A 22,780-nucleotide genomic window follows, 5' to 3' on the forward strand; every position below is an offset into this window, starting at 1 on the left:
GATAAACAAATAGCATATGAATATTCTTAGAAAAGCGACATTAGAAAAAGCTGATTATGGGATACTAACCTCCGCATTAACACACTAATCATGGTGCAAGCAAAGCATAATAGTTGGTGGATCTATATTCTTTGTGGTAATCACTTGCCGTTTGAATCTTTGTTTTAATTAAAGCATAAAAAAGCAATTAGCACAAATATAATGCAGGAGAATACAACAACATTGAATTATTCCAAATTCAAGGTGATTAAACTCATTAATATTCTATTCCAATTGTCAGAAAATTATCAAAAAGTGTCATTTTTTAGTTTACTAATCGTCATTATGTATAAAGCAAAAGACTTTAATTATTTGAGTTTCAAGTAAGTATAATTTTGGTACATATGCTATTATGCAAAATGGCACTGCTTTAGTAACGTAATTATGTAATTTGCATTATATATTTAGTGGCGTCGTCAGATTAGCATACCTTAGCCTACGCTTAAGGAAACCCTTAACTTACTTGTTCAACTTCTTCTGTTTGGTGCATGCATGCTGTAAAATCTCTGAACGAATTATTCTCCCATATAATTTAATGCATGTAGGACAATGTGATAAATTTGATTTTATTGTGAGTAAGGGATAACTGGAGTGGTTAAAGCTTCCTCCCCGATTTCAAGAGATCTTGATTCGATTTTCATCGTCCTGTCTAAATACCAATTTTTTTTTTAAAAAAAACTAAAATAGTAAATTGTTGGACTAAAGTTTGAAAAAGTTAATATATGACCTGGCGAAGTTGCCTTATTGGGCATACAACAATCAGTTCATTGGTGATGAAAAAATAAAAGGTTGTTTACTTGCCCTATGGAATGCAAGAACTTGCCATGTCGGCAGAGGGGACCTTTCACTAGGGCCATTCCGAGTCAGGCCCCTTTTAAATTATTGTAATTAATTAGTAAATAAAGTTAAATAACCTATATTTACTTATGAAATATTGGAGTACAGGATTAGTTTTGAGCAAGTGGTAAAATATTTAAAACCCATCCCTCTAATACGGAGTATTTTCGGTCAAGATCCGCCACTACATGTCGGCCATATAACAAAGTTGAATTTTCATGGTTAAAATTTTCCCCGTCTTGTGGCCTAGATGAGCTTGTTTACTGAATTATTGACTTTCATCTTTTCTCTCTAGTTATCCTTTATAATAGCCATGTTTAATATATATGTATCATTAATTAATTGAGTATTGTTCCATTATATTTGGATTATTTAATCTCTTGATTACTTGGAAATAAATTTTAAAACCTTTCATTATTCTTCAGGTCAATGATGATAACTATTTTATTGTCATTATTACTTGTGAGTTGTGACCTTTGGTGATGAAAAAGTCGTTGTGTAGCTTAGCTTTGAAAACACATTTTATTTCCAACATATATATTTGTAATTTTATTTGGTTCGATTAAGAGGTATGTGTTAGGAATCTCATGTGTGTGTGTGGTGATGAACAAGTAGTCAAGTACCCCACATTGGAAGATGGTACTACGTACGTAGGAAGGGGATTAGTTTATAAAGTTTGTTGGCTACCTTTGCATTTTTATTTCTTCAATTATAATATGGTTTGTGAACTACTCTCTTTATTAAAATATATTAAATATGAAATTAAAATGGCGTATAACCTAATTTTGATATGGCCTGGGAACAATTTTTATGAAGTACGTACAGAACTACAAAAGATTAAATTAGGATGAACTAATCTTACAAGAACAATAATACAACGAACAATATTATTACTCCGTATCAGTGATCGAATAAATGAGACGATTTATCACAAATTTACAAAGTATCATTTTTTTTATTTTTATTTTTATTTTTTGCAAAATCAACTACATAAATTGTAAATACAATCATCATCAACCAATTATAATCATAATTCGTAATTATTCTATTCAATTTTATTATTATGGAAATAACAGATAAAGCTTCACCTTAAATTCACTTTAGTACCTTTAAAAAATAATAAATAATTTGGAAGACAATATTAAGAGGGGAGTACATGTTAATGACAGTTTCAACTGGAACGTGCAAAAAATTGGAGATATATGAAATATACAACAATAAAGACCATATATAATAGCACATGAACACCTAAACTGAATGGAACGTTCCTAAATTCCTTGTTTATCACCCTTACCTTTACGCCTTATGCAGCGGATCCGAGATGTCCCTAATCGAAATTAAGACCATATATTATACAAGTAAGATTATAAGGAATAATATAATATATAGTTTGGTCTAGTAATTAAGTAGGCATCAAGCTACATGCTTAGAGGCTAGCTAGGTATATAATAAGGCAAACCTTAGCTAGTTAGCTTGTCATGTCCAACTTGCGCATGTGCTCATTCTGCTCAACCCTTGATTAAATAGTGGTTACATACGAATATGTAACATCTATATATGTTCATTATAAATAATGGTGTATATATGAATGGAATATATAGGACAATAATGCATGTATGATTAGCAAAAAAGGAAACTGTTGGTTGTACACAGCTGATCATTAGTATTGATTGATTTTTGAATTAATGTAAACTCCTAGATTTCAGATGACTTAATTTGTTGCCACTAGGCCAGTAAAAAAAAATAAAATAAAATTATGTCATGAGATCAGATGGAAGCTAAGATGGATATCCCTAATAGGCTAAAATCAAATGCTCATCAATGTAATAAGACGTTCAACTAATGCATGTAAATTCCACCTAAGCACATCAAGTTTCGTCATGAAATTAAAATTAAGTAATACAAGTAATTAATTGGGGTATAAACTTATTTTAACTTACTAGGCTTAATTAAAATAAAATCTAGTTGTATTTTGAATTTGAGTAATCATTATCAGAAGTTAGTATAATTTTTCCTATCTTATATGAAGATATGAAGCTTAACTTAAATGAAAGTAAGGAAGAGAATATGCCTAAATTAATTTGGGACGACAAGTGGACAACTATTAGTCTCTAGTCCCAAGTCATAGATAGACGAGTTTCTAATTTTATAACTAGTGCGTGTACAAACCGTGCTTTGACCTCGAAATACAATTGTAAAATTTTACTATATACTTGAAATATTTCTCTTTTTACCCAAGTTGATATTTTTAATTACCAATATGTAGGAATTATAAATATTTGATATTAACATGATATAAAACAAAATGAATTTAACAGGATACTGTATAACTATTTTTGAATATATATAAATCATTAAAGGCTGTCAAGGTGAAACATGTAGATATAATTTTATTCAAAACTATTGAAAAAATAGAGAATGTATATAATTTGATAAAAGGAAAGAAAAACAAAAGAGAGAGTGAGTGGCTCCTGTTGAAGTCAAGATTAATAAGAGAAAGTATTATCCCTACATGTATGAGAAAATACTTATAAATAGTACGAAGTATGAGGACAATTATATATTTAACATGTTTGTTTACCAATATGGCCCTATTTAGATAATGTTAATTACATCTATGCATTTCCTTGTATGATTTAATGGTTTAACTTTTATGAATAGTGTTTGGCTTGTTCTCATTGACTGAAATGAGCTGAACTTATTAGAGCTAAACTTAACTGAACTGAACTTATTAGAGCTGAGCTGAACTGAACCGAACTTATTAGAGCTGAACTGAACTAAACTAAACTGAACTTATTAGCTAGAGCTGAACTGAACTGAACTTATTAGAGCTGAACTCAACTGAAAATCATCTGAAGAGAACAGGGCCTTGTTCTCATTAGTGTTATTTATGTTTTTGAAACTATTAAGAACAGTAAGCAGATATTTAAACCATTAAAAATATTTGTTTTTTTTTTTTATGTATAACATCATTAATGTTGCAACAACAGAAAGAACTCTCTAAATATGACTAGCTATGACAGACGTATCGTACGAGTTAGCCGTTTGCAATCCCAGTTGTTGAAAAAGGGGTAGAGGTTTGTATGACACTTAGCTCTTGTCAAAAAAAAAATAAATAAAATAAAAATAAAAATAAAAATATTACGGTTAAACATGGACCCAAATGGAACTGCTAAGGCCCAAAATACACACTTAGAAGTTACAACTTCAAAAGAGAAAGCCCAAAATTAAGATGCTCGTACGAGAAGGCCCAATGCTATTTTTTTTTTTTTTTTTTGAGGACAGGCCCAATGTTAATATTATTGACGATAGAGTACAAACTTGAATTCTTTCATTGAAGAACTTTCTTCACTCTTGAGCCGTCTGCATTGAATAAGATCATCAGAGCTGCAGAAATATCTATGAACTTATGAATGTATGATCATTGATCACCATCACCACTTATCTCTTTGTCTCTAATCTATGATGACGACGACAACGACAAGCCCGCCACTCCTTACTTTGCCTTTAATAGACACTGGCCATGTTTGGTAAATGACTTTTTGGTTAGCTTTTGGCTTTTTTATGTGGTCAAATAGTTAAAAAATGTGTTTGATGATTGGCTTTTTAGCCAGTGAAAAAGCTGGCTTTTATTCCAAAATAAAAAAGCTGCTTTGAGTAGCTTTTTTGTTGGCTTTTGACTTGTTGACCCACAAATTATTTAATAAACAACCAACTACCAACAATTAATTTACCAAACACTTTTTAAATAGCTAGTTTTAACCGCTAATTTCAAAAGCCATTATAAACATCCAAAAACATACCAGCTGGTCAAACAAGCCAAGCCAACCGCCAACAGTCACTTGCCAAACAAGGCCACTATCTATATACAACTATATCTATATATACCCTATTATATTATCCTTTACCATAATTCATTCTCAATAAAGTTGTTATCTTAACAAATACTTGTAATATCAAAACAATAAATCTAAAATGATGAAGAGCGTAGTGATACTTATGGTGATCGTAACCCTGATTGTAGGTACATCATCAGTTTTGACAAACGAGGGCGAATGCGTTGACGGCAAATGCCCTCCGGGGCAGTGCTGTAGCAAGTTCGGGTACTGCGGCCCGCAATCGGCTTTTTGCTCACCGCCTACTGATAAGGTTTTCAAAACTCGCAAATTACCTGTGACTACTGCAGGAGATAAATCTGCAGCATCTCCTTGAAGCTCACTGCGTATTCATCTACGATGAGGCGGGTTGTTAACTCACCAAATAAACTCGTTTTAATAGCTAGACACTAAATAAAATAAAACTTCGGATAACTTTGTTATAACTACCAAAATATATCTACAAAGTGTCAAAAGTATGCATGCAGCTGAAGCAATCAAGCTTGTATGATATTATTAAGCTTTTTAATTACTACGTACCCCGTATGTTATTTCTTGTTATCAGATCAATAAACAACTTTTTTTTTTTTTTTTTTTCTCTTTGAAAATGATTCATGTTTAATACTACCTCCGTTTTTTAAAGTTCAACTCACTTACTATTCATGTAGTCAAAATAAAATAACTTTGACCATATTTTATAATTTATACAATCAATTTAAATTAACAAGTTTGATCTTATTAGATTTCTCTTGTGAAAAACATAAAGTTTTATATGCGGCTGGCCGCACCATATGATCAACCACAATAATTATTTTTAAAAAAAATTCTTCTTCTCTCTCTTCTCTCTTCCCTCTTGTCTTCTTCTCCTCTAAGATTTGTCCTCTCTCTCTTCTCTCCTCTTAGATATCTCCTTTCATTTTCTCTTTCAAACTTTCTCTCTCTAACGTGGGTCATTGTCAGTAGTTCATTTGTCGGTGGTGGTTGTTTTGGGTGGTTTCGTGGATGGTGTTTTTAAGGCCAAATTCAGATCTAAAGTTTTCATGGTCGAATTTGGCCTTTATAGCCACATTTGAAGTCGAATTTAGTTACGTACTAAATCGGTTAGGGGTTATTAGGTGAGGGGTTACTTGGTCAGGGGTTACTAGGGGGTCAGGATTACCAGGTTGGAGTGGTTACACTTGGTTAGGAGTTAATTACTAGGTCGGTGGGGTTACTAGGTCGGAGGGGTTACTTGGCATCCTGCTGCACCGTATGGCTGGCCGCACCAGAAACATTAAAGATCGACAAATAATATAAATTGAAAAGTGTTGTAAGTCAAAAGGGGGAAAAAAGACAAAGTAGTATAGTTCATAAATTTTTTTTTAAGACAAATCAGTAAAAATTCATGTCATTCTAAAATTAGCATATTATACATTTAAGATGTCAAATATATTTAATTTCATGATTAACAGTTATATGTGAAAAATGTGTTATTATCATAGTTAATTTTATCCTAATAGATTATCATGTTAAATTAATTATATACTACATTTAAAACAATTTATTTAAACGTAATTCTATCCAAATTAATTAAATAATAAGGGGTCTTTGAATACTCCATCTAAACGATAACAAGTATTTAAAGATAACAAATCATTACGTTAAAAAAAAATGGCTCAAGTGGTTAGAGCTCCCCTCCCATTTACCAGAGATCTTGGGATCGATTCTCATCACCCGCCTATGTGGCTCTCTAAACACCAGAAAAAAAAAAGAAGGTGTTTTCACTTTTCTATTATCAATTTTCAAAATTTCCATAATTTTAATAAGTTTGACTAATTTTTGATTCATTAAATGAGATATATCATGTGATTTTAAAAACAAAAAAAACCAAAAAAAGAAAATCACAATAATGCCAAACAAATTTAAAGGTTTCTTAACAAGTTTAACTAACACCATCAAACTTACAAACTAGTTAAATTTTCCTTCTTTTGAACCGCTCATCTACTTCTATTTAATTGCCATCATTTCTATCTTTGCGTTCTTGTGTCTTTTCTACAATGATCAAATATCGATCTTAAAAAATCTGAGAGAAAAAGGGAAAAACACCCCCACAAAATGAAAACACGAGAGCCCAAAATCTAGATAACACTAAATTAAACTGTATGAAAGAGCCCAATATTAATTACTAAGGGCTTGTTCTCATACGTTGAAATTCAGTTCAATTCAGTTCAGTAGCTGAGTTCAGTCAATGCGAACATGCTCTTATTTTCGTTTTTTATAGTTGACACGTATTCCTCTTTAAGAAGTTACTTTTAGTTGACATGTTCCTTTTTGGGTAATTTTATACCTTGTGGGGGTGTTTATTTAGAGGGATAAATAAAGTGAGGGGAATAGGATAAAAAATGAGGGATTTAATATGTCCTTTGTTTGTTTAGAAGGATGGGGATTATGTGGGGGGATAGGAGGAGGATTATGAGGGGAGATAGGAGGGGGATTAAAAAGGGAGTTATCCCCTCCAACTTAATAACTAGGGGGGGGGGGGGTGGTATAAGGGGTGGGGATTAAATATAATGGGTAAAAGTTATTACTACCCTTAATGAAAGAAAAAGAAGAAGAGAGTGAATAAAAGATCGTAAGGGTAATTTTGTACTTTTATTAGTTATTTCAATCTAATTCCAATCCCTACCAAGCACTATTTTTATCCTTATCCCAACTATTAATCCACCTTCTTATCCCATTTAATCCCATCCCTCCTACCAAACGCCGTATTTACTAGTGTCTCACTTGCTTTACAATTCTCTTTCATTCTCTTTAATACATATGCCTTAATTGAACGTGTCAACTAAATATAAACGGAGGAAATATATTCTTTAAACTTTTTAGTATATAAAATCATTAAAATTATATAGTCTATATATTATACAATAACTTTTTTTTTACACGCCGAATATTTTATGTTAATTAAAGTGTTCAATATTAATAAAAGTTTCAAATTTGTACAAAGATTAAGAGTCTGTACGTTGTGGTGTTCAAGCTTAAGATTTATTTACTTATTAATTTGCTAGGTATGAAGGTTGTCGTTGCAATTTAGAGGTTGGATTGTTTTTTATTTTTTCAGTAGGATTTGATCCCACGACCTCTTTCCTATATCTCGACCTCATGTATGATCACCCACTTCACCTATTTTCTTGATCAACCATTCTTCTATGCTTACCTATCTCTTTTCTTAGTCAATCTACAACAGCACCGCGCCGCTCCTCGATCTTCCTCCAGGCCAACATCTGTTTAGGTCCCCCTTACATTACATCTTCAACATCTGTCATTTATACAAAAACAACCTCCTTATCCTCTTACGAATGCACCGATCATAAGTGATCATTTTCATACATATAACACTATATATACCCCTTTATTCCTCACCATAATTCACACTCACTAACTCATTATCAAAACAAATACAAAAGCAGAAAAACATACATAAGAAATATGATGAAAAGCTTAGTGATACTCATGGTGATCATGAGCATGTTAGTGGGTACGTCGATGGCAGATGGTGAATGCAATCGAGGCAGATGCTCCGGGGGAATGTGCTGTAGCAAGTTCGGCTTCTGTGGCAGAGGACCTGCGTATTGTGGACGTGCCGCGGAGCAGGCTGAAGCTCATGACCCGGCTACTCATCAAGTCTTTGAGGCTACCAAAATTCCTTCTGCTGCAGATAATAAACCTGCAGCTCCTTGAAGTTCAATGTAAACTAATGAACGATAAAGCGAGTTTACTAATAGTAAACTCGCTTTACTGTGTCTAATAACCATTAGACACTAGTTAAGCTACAAGAAATATATAACAACTTTCTATCTATGAGGGTTGTTTTTAAGTTATAGTTTATCATCGTGGCTTTGTTAGTTGTTAATTACAAAAATAAATGTAGTTGAAGCTTGTAATGATATGTTAATGTTATGTACTTATGTTTTTGTTTTAATGTAATGTACCACATGAACGTTTTATGTTATTTCTTGTTACGTTTTTATTAATCAACCTTTTGTTTAACCACCTTGATCACTTGAACAAATGTATGTATGAGCAATTGAGCATGTCTCCAAATTTTATTTCAACCAAGTTTCTAATTTGATAGTCCAATGACCAATGGTTAAGGGAAGAGACTTGCTCGTAAATATCATAAAAAGTTTAGTAAGTGGCTATATACCTTGGAATGTTAAGCTTATTAGAGCTTTGATAAGCATATTTAAATAAAGCAACCTTGGAATTTTTTACCAAGCTAAACTTCATTTTTTTTTTAAAAAAGTTTTTCACATGCATGTGAAATTGTTGCATTATTATATAATTGAAAACCCAATACACAATTGAATCGAAAATGCCAATTAACACCATATGCTAAAGGATTACTATTATCATCAACTGGTTTTAGAGTAAAATCTTATTTAAATTGAACTTATAAGTGAGCTGACTTTCTTCCATTTTATTGTAACTAATCTCTCCGTGTTTAAATAAGTATTATACTTTGACTGACACATACTTTTAGGCAATTTAATTGACTTATATAAAATGAGAGGTAAGCAGAGTAATTGGAGTTTAAAAAAATTGTAAAAGAAAGATAGTGAGATTATTTTTTTGAAAAGTAATGAATGTGAGTTGAAAGAAACAATGAAAAAGTAGTAGTGAGTTTGGATAGGGACCATGAAAGTCAAAACAATAAGCCTTAATTTTTTTTTCCTTGGTTAGGAGCTTCCATTCATCAATTAGGTGATGAAAGCAATTCCTTTTTATTTTAATCTTAACTATATAGTAATTTATGTATATATAATTTTCACTCGTTATATATGCCTTATGAGAATGTCGTCTCATCTATTGGTAGGTTTTTCTCCCTTCTCGAAAGAGTAATGAGATCATCAGCTATATGATCTCTTTCATATAGCTGATGATCTCTTTGGGTCCAAAAAGAGATCATCAGGTATATGAAAGATTGACACGTGGTAAGTTAATTCGATAGAATACTCTTGTCCATTTTATAGAGTGAAGGATCCATTCGTAAAAATTTTATTGAGATGCAACGATCCAACATCGAGCAAAATTTTCTAATTTTTACTCCATCCGTTTTTTTTTATTTGCATCACTTTGGATTGCACAAAGTTTTAGGAGAGTAATATAATATTGTGAGTGGGTGAATAAATTATTATAATAAAAGTAAGATGGGGACCATGAAAGAGAAAGTATGCGAGAGATGATAGATATTTTTATTATTTTAGTGGGGACCATGGAAGAGAGAGAAATGATAAAATAAGTTGAGTAGAGTTTAACGTAAGAGAGAGAAATAATAAAATATACTACCTCCGCTAACAGTTATCTGCAACAAAGGGGCTATGCGCAGACTCCTAGGCAAAACTTTTAAAGCATCATTATTGAAAAATAAGGGCACTTGATTAAGTGTTAATCCTACTTTAAAAAAAAAATTAAATAAAAACCCATAACCAGAACCACCACCAACACCACCGACAACCACCAGAACCACCCAACCCACCGATGCTTAGAACCCAAAACCACCCCCAAAACCACCGAAACCCAATCATGAACCCAGCCAAAACCCTCGACACCCCACCACGAACCTAACAAACCACCCACGAACCCAGCAAACCACCGCAACCCACCCTAAACCACCACGAACCCAACAAATTAACCAACACGAAACTCAATCCACCCCCACACGAACCACCCCCACGAAACTCAGGCCACCCCCACACACTAGATCTGAAACCCACCCCACGAAACTCACGCAACCCCCATAAACCCACGACCACCACCTATACCCAAACCCACGAACTCGAATCAACGACTAGACCCACAAACTCGAATCCAGACCCACGAACTCAAACCCACGACAAGACCCACGAACTCGGACCCACGACCAAACCCATGAACTCGGACCCACGACCAGACCAACGAAATCGAACCCACGGCCACACGAACCCAAATCGCAAGAGGAGGGAGAAGGGGGAAGATGAACAAAATTGTAGAGTTAGGGTTTGAATTCTAGAGATTTTTCAATTGAAGGAGAGTTAGGGAGATGAATGGTTTTGATGAAGATGTATGATTTTTGGTGAAATTGATTACAATAATCAGATTCATTAGGTAAAGAGTTAAATCATATTAGTAATTTAATTAGATGTCTAAGTTGTTTAAGTAAGGGTAATATGGTCATTTTGTTGGCAAAAAGTTACTAAAAATGGAAAGAAAAAAAATTGTTGCACATAATAGATAGTAACCGAAAATGGCAAATGTTGCAAATAACCATTAACGGAGGTAGTAGTTGATGTACACATTCTATACCATATTTTACCCTCATTTCATAGCTATGTTCGTATGATTTCTAAGCTGTACGGAGCTATTTCTCGCTAATATCCTCCTCTCTAGTGTGGCTTGGTCTATTTGATTGATTTTGTAGGCATATGAAGATTTCCGGATGATTTGGACTTGTTTTAGATAGCCACGAAAGCTTATTAAGATGGAGGAGAATTTTACCCGTGTCCGCCCTGGAGGGCAACATTGCCCTGGCAACCAGGGCGAAGAAGAAAAAGAAGAGAAGTTATGAGAAAGAATGGAAGAGTTCAACTTCCATCCGCCCGGACCGGGCGACATTGCCCTGGCAGACCGGGCGGACAAAGTATTGTGCGAGGAAGCTAGATAAAGAAGCATTGGGCGAATTTGCTTCTCGCGCCCGACCGGGCGGCTTTGCCCGGTCAGACCGGGCGGAGTGTCGAAGACCGCGTTTTCCTATTTTTTTCGGGTTTTCTTAATTAAGGGATATAAATACCCTTTGTAAACCCCGACTTAACATACTTAGTTATTATTTTCTAGATTTTAAACATTCATTAGAACCCTAATATTTTCTCTAGATCTAGATTAATTTGCACTTTCAAGTTTTGATCTTTGTTCATAAACAATTGGTACTTTTCTTCATTCAAGAAATTGCTATTCATCTTTATTTCTTCTCTCACTTTTAATTGCTTATTAGTTATGTTTTCTTCATTGATTATTGTTTTTGCTTTCATTAATATGTGTGAGTAGTTTCTTTATTCCAAGATCTAGCGGAACCCGAATATGATTAATGCATGATTTAATTCTTTAAATTCTCTGATAATAATTGTAATTGATATGCTTAATTGATTATGCTTATGCCAATACTAGATTAGAGATAATTGGTATTGTTATTAATCCTTTGTTTTAATCACAACGGGAGTTGGGTTTTGACGGATTTGAATAAATCAATTAAGGGTTTGAAGTTCATCACGGGAGTAGTTGAATGGATGATTAGGAAGTCAGAGTAATGTGCTTAAGGTCTCTAATTTACATGATTCCACGGAAGTAGGCTTGATTGTGATTAGAGAAGCCATTGATAACTCGAGAGAGACCTTTGGTATTATTCATGGATTACTTTTCCTCTTAAATCAATTGAATTATGTGTTAGGGGTAGAACGACTATTGCATTAATTGTATTCGTGGTGAAGCTTGATCTTGGATGTTTTTAGCATTGATTTGTCATATTGTTTTGATTTAATCGTTTTAATTAGTTCTTTAGTTATTGATTCTCACTTGTTTGAATTGGTTACTTGCTTAGTAATTGCTTGAGTCTATTTAATTAGTTGAACCATAGTCTCTTGGGATCCGACCCTTGCTTGCCCGTCTACATAGTAGTGGTCTAGTTAGGTTTATTTTTGTTAGGTACGCGACACGCCTATCAGTAGTATAAAGTTACTAAAAATAGAAGTGATGTGTTTAAAAAAACACCCCAAAAAGGAAAGTGATGCAAATAAAAAAACGAAAGGAGTACTATTTAATGTTGAATTTTTTCACCATAGAAATTTGTTTGGTTTGTTTGACATCATTTTAGTATTGAGAATATATATTTACAATATTATAGTCTTATAGATGTTGCATGACTTTGTGTGATGAAAATAGTATTCTCTCCGTTTTTATAGTAGTCTTGTTAGGACCAAGCCTACTTTGATCAATGTTTGTGATTCAGGCCCTAATCACTTCACCTTATTTTGACTGAATTGAAATTAATTTTATTGAACTGGACTTAGGCCCTGTTCTCTTCATCTTAAAAAAATAATATTAAGTAAAAATAATTTCAGTTCAGTAAAAATAAGTTCAGTTCAGTAAAATTAATTTCAGTTCAGTAAAAATAATTTCAGTTCAGTAAAAATAAGTTCAGTTCAGTAAAATTCAGTTTTCTTAAAGAAGAACTATAATAGAAAATCGGTAAAAATAATTTAAGTTCAGTAAAAATAATTTAAGTTCAGTAAAATTAAGTTCAGTTCAGTAAAAATAAGTTTAGTTCAGTAAAAATAATTTCAGTTCAGCAAAATTAAGGTGAATCAAACAGGGCCTTATTTTAACTGAATATTACTGTATTTTATGTAAGGTGAATTGAACAGGGTCTTATACATAAGAAAAAATATACTCGTAGTTTTGTGGGTATTTATAAAAATCGTGTCAATAAATAGTTTATTAATATTTAATTATTATTTTTGCAGTTATTGATACTCCCTCCGTGTTTTTTTAAGTGATACATTTTTCATTTCCGGCCGTGTTTTTGTAAGTGATACATTTCCTTTTTTGGCAAAACAATACATTAAAATATTATATCTCTCTCCTCTCATGGCCCCCACCCAAACTCACTACTACTTTTTTATTATATATTTCCTCTCACATTCATTACTTTTCAATAAACTATTAACCCTAATATCTTTCTTTAACAATTTTTTAATACTCCACTACCCTACTTACCTCTTATTTTATTTAAGTCAATTAAATTGCCTAAAACTATGTGCTGGTCAATATGTATCACTTAAAAAAATACGGAGGGAGTAATCAAAGATATGAGTGGTCAAAAATCTATGGCGACATATGTGTCAAGTCTATATATGGGACAAATAAAAAATATAGAGGGAGTTTGACTGAGATATGACAGTCAGACCCAATTCCAGAGGAACTCATAACTTATAAAAATATGTAAGCCCAATATCTAGATAACACACTAAGTTATGCCAAAAAAAGCCCAATATTTTAGAACTATACATTAATCAGTATAACTCCAAACAATACAGTTTGACTCTTGAGACGCCTGCATTGACTGCTTGACTTAGACTGAAGAATCAGCCTCTAATACGACCATCTATCTCTTTGCCTTGCCATTCTGTGCTTCATGCAACATCTATCTTTATGTTTCAATACTTCATGGTCAATCTGCGACTGCGCCGCGCCACACCACGCACCCTTTCCTCTACCTCCACCACGCACCTGCTTAATTAGTACTTCTCCTACACTACATGGCCTATTTTTTCGACAACACATCAGTCAAAAAAAAAATAAAAAAATCAATCCTTAAATCAACCAAATTGATACTATTATATATATCCTTGCATATTGCACCATAATTTATACTAAAAAATTCATCATCAATATTCAATACAAACACACAACACGTAAAAGAACAAAAAAAACTTGTAACAAAAATGATGAAGATGAAGAGCGTAGTGATAATAATGGTGATCATGACCCTTATGGTGGGTACATCAATGGCACTTGGCGAATGTAAGAGGGGCAGATGCTCCGGGGGTCTGTGCTGCAGCAAGTTTGGCTACTGTGGCAGCGGACCCGAGTATTGTGGAGGTGTTGTCGAGCAGGCTGAAACCAATTCATCAACAGATGAAGTCTTTCAAACTCACAAAATTCCTTCTGATGCTGCTACTAAACCTGCAGCTCCTTGAAGCTCACTGCGTACTAATGAACGAGACACTAGCTTAGCTCAGCTAAAAGCCTACAAGAAATAATAATTACTTCCTATGGGAGTAGTTTTTAAATTTGAGTTATTAAATTATCGTTGTTTTTGTTGTTAATTACACGAATAAATGTAGTTGAAGCTTGTATCATTGTAGGATCGATAGATATACTTCGTAAGTTCGTATATGTTAATGTTATACTAGCTATATATATCTCACATGCACGTTTGATGTTATTTCTTGTATTCTATACGAAATTGTATTAAAGATAATAACCCACATCCATCTCTAGATAGTAATCATTATTAAACAATGATAACCATACATAATAAGCTACTTACAAATTTACAATGTGGAGTAAATTACTACCTCCGATACAGGTTATGTGCAACGATTAGACATTTTCCCTCTCTACTTTATGTCAAATCGTTGCACGTAACTTGTAACGGAGGTAGTATTAAACATGCATTGAATTCTATGATTGTATGAGATGCAAAGTTTACATACCTAAAAATGTACTTCCCCAGTCTCAGAATATCTGACATGGTCAACTTTATATACATGTCAATGTACTAGTTTGACTTTGTTTTTATATATATAATTAAATATTAATAATGGCATTTTAAAAATTATATTATGAAACTTTTTATTAATAATAGTGAAAAAGTTCAAAGTTGCAGACATTGAAAACAATACGGAGTATAAGAAGTTGTTATAACAATCTTCTAAAAATAATGATAACGTAATTATTACTAATCATAACAAAGCTACAATCTATATCTATATCTATACTTAGTATTTAAAAATACAAACCATCATCCCCATCATGCCACATGTAATTAAAATTTATTTTTCACTAATGCCACATGTCACCTCCCTTCATTAATTAATCCCCTTTCTTATTATTTTAAAAAATAACTAGCTTTAATTCAATACATGTATGAATATTCCCTTAAAAAAAAATACATATATGAATGTTATTTGATTCATTTTCCCCCAACTTAATATCTCTACAATTACATTCAATTATCACCCCTTATTCTCCTTTATAAACCATTCATTTTCCAATTAAAACATATTATAAAACAAAAGTTACTATTGTACCCCTTATAAACATCCCGTGCATTGCACGGGTATTGATAGCTGTTACCATTGTTTTACCCTCCAATACCAAGTTGAATATCATAGTTTTACATTTTACCATTTACAATAAATTATCTAGCTCTGATACAATTTTCATAATGATCATTGAAATTACTTTGTTAATTGAAACGGAGTGAGTGTAAGCTTTACGTTGACTAAATTTGAGGTGTGAATCTTGTGATCTTGGCAATGTATCAATCTGTTTTTACGATTTTATCGGTCCAATTGGCCTAGTCCAAGCAAAATCAATTCGGCCTCTTATCTTGAATTATAAATTTTCAATCTTTAGTCAATCCTATTCGATCTAGTCCTGTCTTTGAGTGTTGAACAACCCTATATATGACAAATTGGAGACACTTTCTTTTCTTTTGGGCAAATTTTTCGTAGTTTCAATGTATGTTTTGCACGAGAATTGTTGAGAGAATGTTATATACATCCGGATGTACCGTACATCCATGAATACTTTATTCTCATTTTAATGATTTTTTTTTTATTTAATCATCAAATGAAATTAAAAACTATCCTTGGTTAGTCGGATGTACGGTACCCCCGAGTGTATATACTCCCTTCGTGTTTTTTTAAGTGTTATAGTTTGACCGGCACATAGTTTTAGGCAATTTAATTGACTTAAATAAAATAAGGGGTAAGTGGGGTAGTTGGAATATTAAAAAATTGTAAAAGAAATATAGTGGGGTTAATAGTTTATTGAAAAGTAATCAATATGAGAAAAAAGATATAATAAAAAAGGTAGTAGTGGGTTTGGGTAGGGAACATAAGAGGAGAGAGATATAATATTTTAATGTATTTTTTGGCTAAAAAAGGAAGTATAACACTTAAAACAACACACGGCCGAAAATGAAAAGTTTAACACTTCAAAAAAAATGGAGGGAGTAACAAAATCTAGAATTGTTGGCAAACGTTTCTAATACGTACATTTTACCCCAAAATTAATTTTAAAGGATAATGGAAAAGCCCATCCAAGGCCTCAACTCTCAAGTAGTCTACTGAAAAAATAATGTATAATAATGTAGGCCCAACTTGATAGTATCCAAAAGCCCAATACTTCGTTTAATTTACATTTGTACAATAGTACGGAGTAGAAAAATTCATTCTATAAGATTACTGAGCATTTTTAGCCACATGCATTGACTTGATCACTTTAAGAAGCACGGCCTTTAAGATGATCAGATCACCTCTTTAACCAACCTTCCACAGTATGTACCGCCGGACTCAAACTACTACCAATCTACCATCGTTTGGCATTTGTTTAGCTAGTCTACCAATTCGTGTTCTTTTAACCAATAACCTTCCTCTATTAATCCATGTATGCACCACAATGTATGTGCAAATAAAGATGGCATTGAGTGAGGCCGGCACGAAGCCAGACAAGGTATTGTTAGTGTGGGTCATGGACTGCCTTTAATTGAGAGAAGCATGATAAGGCTCGACACAATATTAGCATAGCATGCTAAAATCAATACAAATTTTCTTAGATACACAAGTCCGGCACGATGACACATGGGCATGGGCCGTTAAAAGTCCAACCTTTTGACAACTTCGGCCGGACATGAAACTGGTGGGCCGAGCCATGGGCTAGGCTTAACTAACCCCAAAGCAGGTGGGTTTGGCACGAATTGGCACGGCCAGAGCATCTTTAATTACATATATATGTACAATATATACCCCATTAATACATACATCCTTTTATCACACTAATACTGCATACATAAAACATAATTACCACTACAATCGATCTCAAGCTCATATTCAACCAATATCAGTATTCCATGAATCCAAGCTCATATACGGAATCTAAAGGCAAAATTCCAAGAAACGAAGTGATCAAACTCACACCTTAGTAGTTAGTACCTTACCACCTACAAAGCAACAACTTGACCGCTCACATAAATGTAATGTACTCCAAAAATCCTACGATATTTTACATACAATCCAAAATACCAACGCATTAAGCTTTACTGTACAACACTATAACTGGCAAAAATCATATCTCTCTCTCACACACACACACACACACAAAAAAAAAGCAATAGAAAAGAACAAAAGGTTAGCATTCTTAGCAATACTAGAAACTACTACTAGACAAATTAAATGAAATCTCAATGCAAGCTGTGCCTTGGTTGATCGATGCATCTACATACATATATATCACTCGCACGAGCACTCCCATTGCATACTTCTTACATGGCATCCGCCCTCGGTTGCCATCTATTCATTCTACAACGCCCCATTTCGACACGTTTGAACTCACAAAGACCGTACATTAAACATATATATAGAGGTCAATAGATACAGAAACAGAGCAACTTCAATCAAACATCTAAAAAAAATCATTTTAGAGCTGAAGACGACAATGACAATGTTGAAGAAGAGTAACATTGCAGTACTTGTGGCGTTGCTGATGATCATATGGATGGGAAAATCCACAGGCTTTCGCTGTGGGAAAATCGCGCATAACAGCACCTGTCCTGATGGATTCTGCTGTAATATTTCAGGGTACTGCGGTAAAACTGTTGAGTTCTGTGGAAAGAGCCATTGCCAAAGCCAATGTGAGCATGAAGATGTGCCTCAGATTCAAGCTAAGCAAACTCCGAGTATTCGAGCTTTCAGAACTCGTAAAATTCCTACTCAGAATGTTGCTGCTGCTGCTGCTGGGAATCCTTGAATAACAAGACTAAGATTGATGTAGTTAGTAGTTACTGCTGTATATTAAGTCCGTAGAAATAACTCAATAAGCTACGGAGTACCACTTTGTTTTAAGTTATGGGTTTATGGGCTTTTTTTTTTAGTTGGATTATAAATAAATTTAGTTTTTGCATTCATCTATTCCGTAAAATTTTCCTAATAATTTTAAAACTCAAAGGAACAACATGTTATTCTCAAACTTATTGTCACATGAGCATTAACATGACAGGATAGGGCAAATGATCCTCAAACTTGGCGTTGCAAAAATTCCTCATTCTTAACAAAATGTCTTACCAAGATTTGAACCTAATAACAAAATGTCTTACCAAGATTTATTAGATAAATTAAAACTTAATTTTAATAATTAAAAACAACAAATTCTAAAATAATTAACTGCGCACAACATGCGTGGACCAGTTCACAATAATATTATTGTGGATCTAGATACGTATGTACGCGCGCTGCAACTAATTGTATCTTAAATGTAGTAACATAGTAACCTTAATTTTAACATATTACTCCCTTCAATTTTTTTATTAAAAATGTGTTACTTTTATTTTTTTCACTATTTACATATCATGCACGGTTGACTTTAATTTTTTCACCTCTTTAAATAAATAAATGTTATTATATAATATATCATTAGATTTGTCATAATGTCTAGGTTCATTATATAGTTTTGTTACTATAAGTTTACTAATAGACAATTAAAGATTTTAATGGTCAAAGATACGTTTTGGCAAATGTGCCGATTAAACTGATGTATTTAAAAAAAAAAAAAAAAAAAACAGCGGGAGTAACCTTTAATTTGTTGAGACTCATGTGACTTTTAATATTATTTTAATTTGTAGTACGATGATATGTTGAATATAGTGACCCTAATTTGATATAGTTACCTGTATTATTAATATTGGATTCGTACTTCGTATATTATAAATAAATATCATTAAAAAAAAATTAACCTCTTATGACCTTTATAACACAATCACTTCTATTTTAATAATATAACCTTTATTTTAATATAGTGACCTTTTTTCTATTAATAAAACGATCATAGATTCATAGTGTCTCCAATATTAATGGTCCACAATACATTAATGTAAACCAAGTATATTTATGTTGGAAATAAGAAAGCAAAAATAGTAGGAACACGTTGAATATGAACCGATGCTTTCTAATTCATTCAATAATAGAAAGTTAGGCCATATAAATAACCTTTACAAGATAAACCAAATAACTAAAATAAAGCAACTAACTAGGAAGTGGGTACTCCATGATACACTCCAACTACTTAGTTAGCAAGTCCACTAACATCCACTTACAATAGGTAACACATGACTAACGTACTTAATTTGACTAATTCTAATTAACAAATTTAAACTAAGATATTTATCCTAAAACTAAGGAAGCTAATTAACCACAAACTTGAAGCACTAATTTCAACACACCCCCTTGCTTCAAAGTTTGTGATAATCATGAAGCACGTCTCTTCAATGTTGTGATACCCTTCTCATCACCTACACAATTCGTTGTTGATGCACATTATCACCAACCATTAATGTTCGTTTACTTGTTGATGCACCTCTCACCAACACACTCTTCAAATTTTGGATTACTTCCCTCCATGGTGCACTTCTCACCCACAACTCTAAAATAGGTTCTCTTCCACGGCCACTTGTGCCATGGTCTCTTGCTCTTCATTTTTGGACTTACAATTTCTTGCCATGTGCCCAAATTTTTGACAATTAAAACACTTAGGTTTCCCCTTATGCCAACAATCTTTATCCTCGTGACCAATTTTGTGACAAATGTTGCATTGTAGGGACTTGCCTTTCCCCTTTTGATAAGGAGACTTTGCTAGAAATGCTTTTTCATTCTTGTTTTACCATCTTCATTTCTCATGGACCTCCTTTGATCCACCGCATGTAGTGAATTGATCAACTCCGAAACTGTCAACTTTGAAAAGTCTTTAGTATCTTCAATTGAAGAGAGTTTAGTTTCATACCTTTCCGGAAGACTAACAGGAAGTTTGTCCACTACTCTTTGATTGTCAAATTCTCCACCAAGTAATTTGATTTGATTTGCAATGGACATTAGCCGACTCCCGTATTCCTTGACACCTTCACTACCTTTCATCCCCATCATTTCAAACTCTCTTTTAAGGTTCAAAATTTGCATAAGTTTGGTTTGATGGTTTCCTTCATACTCCTCCTTAATTTTTTCCCATGCTTCTTTAGGAGTATCACAACCCATAATAGTTGTGAAGATTTCATCCGACACTGCCGAATGTAGACACGAAAGTGCTTTTGCTATTTTTGCCATATCCTCATCATATTTTTTGGTTTGGGCTACGGTTGGATTTTGTGAAAGAGGAATTGGATACACATCACTCTCAATTGCTTCCCATAAACTCATGGCTTTCAAATATGATTTCATTTTGATAGCCCATGTACTATAATTATCCCCTTTGAATAAGAATTTGATTTGATTTGCAATGGACATTAGCCGACTCCCGTATTCCTTGACACCTTCACTACCTTTCATCCCCATCATTTCAAACTATTTAAGAGTTTGCACACATGTACAACACACACTGTCTTTAGTTTTCATTACATTTAATTTACAAAATATTATTCTTTATTTTTGAACTCATTATATATTTTAGAGTTTGGCCTGGTTGCAATATTGGTAGTTGATTATGTTTGTGTTTTAGTATCGATCCATTACATCTCTAGCCTATTCAGAATTTAAATAATTACATTAAAACATTTTTACTTTCATATTATCATGACCCGGAAGATTGTTGAGGCCAAAAATTAGCTGTATAACACTAAAATTACTACAATATCTATTATCGGAGACATTAAGACCGATATATACCTATCTCTCTCTATTCTCTAACTAACATAGATACATATCGTCGATTGAGTGGTTACAATTCCAACAACATCAACAGCTGATTATTCGAGGACTGAGGAGTAAAGAAAATTCAATACGTATGTCGGTTTGTTATAGTTGTTTACACTATTTTCATGTATCATATATAATGTGTGGTTGCCTCAGTCAATTAAAGTGTCATGTACAGACTAGAGACTAGTCTTGCACTTAAAGCTAGATTCTCAATGATAAATGTATCCAACCACCTATCCAGTGTACGTGTGTGTGTTTTTTTTTTTTTTTTAAAAGGAAATCCATCTATTGAGATCAATGATGATTATTTAGTATATAAACTTCGTCCAATCCTTGATGTTCTACTCACGGTATTACTCTGGGTGGGCCCAAGTCATCCACCTTGATGGGTCGCACGCACACTCCACTCTACATTAGTATGATATTGTCCGCTTTGGGCCTAACCCGCACTGATTAGTTTTTGGTCACCTTCCCTTAGACCAAAGGACCACATAACTCATGGCCTTTCCTCTAGCGAAACTATCTTGCACCGTCGATAACACCACGAGACATGTCGCTTAAGCCACAATATCAGGAGGACTTTTGACGCAAGGCACCAAAATCACGAGGTCACACATTTGAGGGAACCATCCCACACATAACGCCCATATTGTCCCGGCCAAACCATTGGCTCTAATACCACTTGTTGGGCCCGGGTCACCCACCTTGAAGGATCGCATGCACACTCCATTACACATTAGTATGATATTGTCCATTTTAGACCTAGCCTTTACAAACTTGTTTTTGGGGACCTTTCCAATAGGCCTCATACTAATGGAGTGTGCACTCACTTATAAGGAGTTCTTTACCTCCCTACTCCTTCAATGTGAGACTTGGGATGAACTACCCCAATAGGTGGGTCAACGCTAAAAATTAGGTTAACCATGGGAATTTGACTATAGGTAGGATTTTACAACAAATCACCTTTTACTCCCTCCGTTTTTTTATATGCATCACTTTCTATTTAGGGGTGTTTTTTTTATATATGCATCACTTCTATATTTGGTAACTTTATACTATATTTTATTATCTCTCTCTCTCTTCTCAAATACCCCACTCAAAATATTTTATTATTTCACTCTCTTTCATGGTCCCCACTTATATTATTAAATAAATCATTCTCTCTCACATACTATCTATTTCATGACCCACATTGCACTTTTATCAAAATAAATTAATCATCCATTTGCCCCACTTGCACAATATAATATTGAAGCAAATAACTTTCCTAAAACTCCGTGTAAATACAAGTGATGCATATAAAAAAAAAACGGAGGGAGTATTAAATAGTTTCTTACAATTTTTTTATTGGATAGTTTCACACAAAGTATAGGCTTTATTGATTAGTTTATGCATGAAAAAATCCTTATTAATGTTTAGTTATTATAATTTTTACTTATTGATAGTTGAAGATAACATCAAATTTTGCATTAGTACACATGTACAAGAGAAACA

General features: G+C 33.2%; 1 protein-coding gene across 1 annotated transcript; it reads left to right on the plus strand.

Moving 5' to 3' along the window:
• Positions 1-18,044: 18,044 nt before the first annotated feature.
• On the plus strand, positions 18,045-18,356 carry LOC110686856 (lectin-C-like). Its single transcript, XM_021863485.1, has one exon. It carries the CDS (start codon positions 18,045-18,047, stop codon positions 18,354-18,356), a length of 312 nt encoding a protein of 103 aa, XP_021719177.1.
• Positions 18,357-22,780: the final 4,424 nt, after the last annotated feature.

Source organism: Chenopodium quinoa, unplaced genomic scaffold (assembly GCF_001683475.1).
Source record: "Chenopodium quinoa cultivar QQ74 unplaced genomic scaffold, ASM168347v1, whole genome shotgun sequence".
Lineage (NCBI taxonomy): Eukaryota > Viridiplantae > Streptophyta > Magnoliopsida > Caryophyllales > Amaranthaceae > Chenopodium > Chenopodium quinoa.

Excerpts from the sequence above, each read along its gene's own strand:
- LOC110686856 (XM_021863485.1), top strand. The coding sequence starts at position 18,045 with ATGACAATGTTGAAGAAGAGTAACATTGCAGTACTTGTGGCGTTGCTG.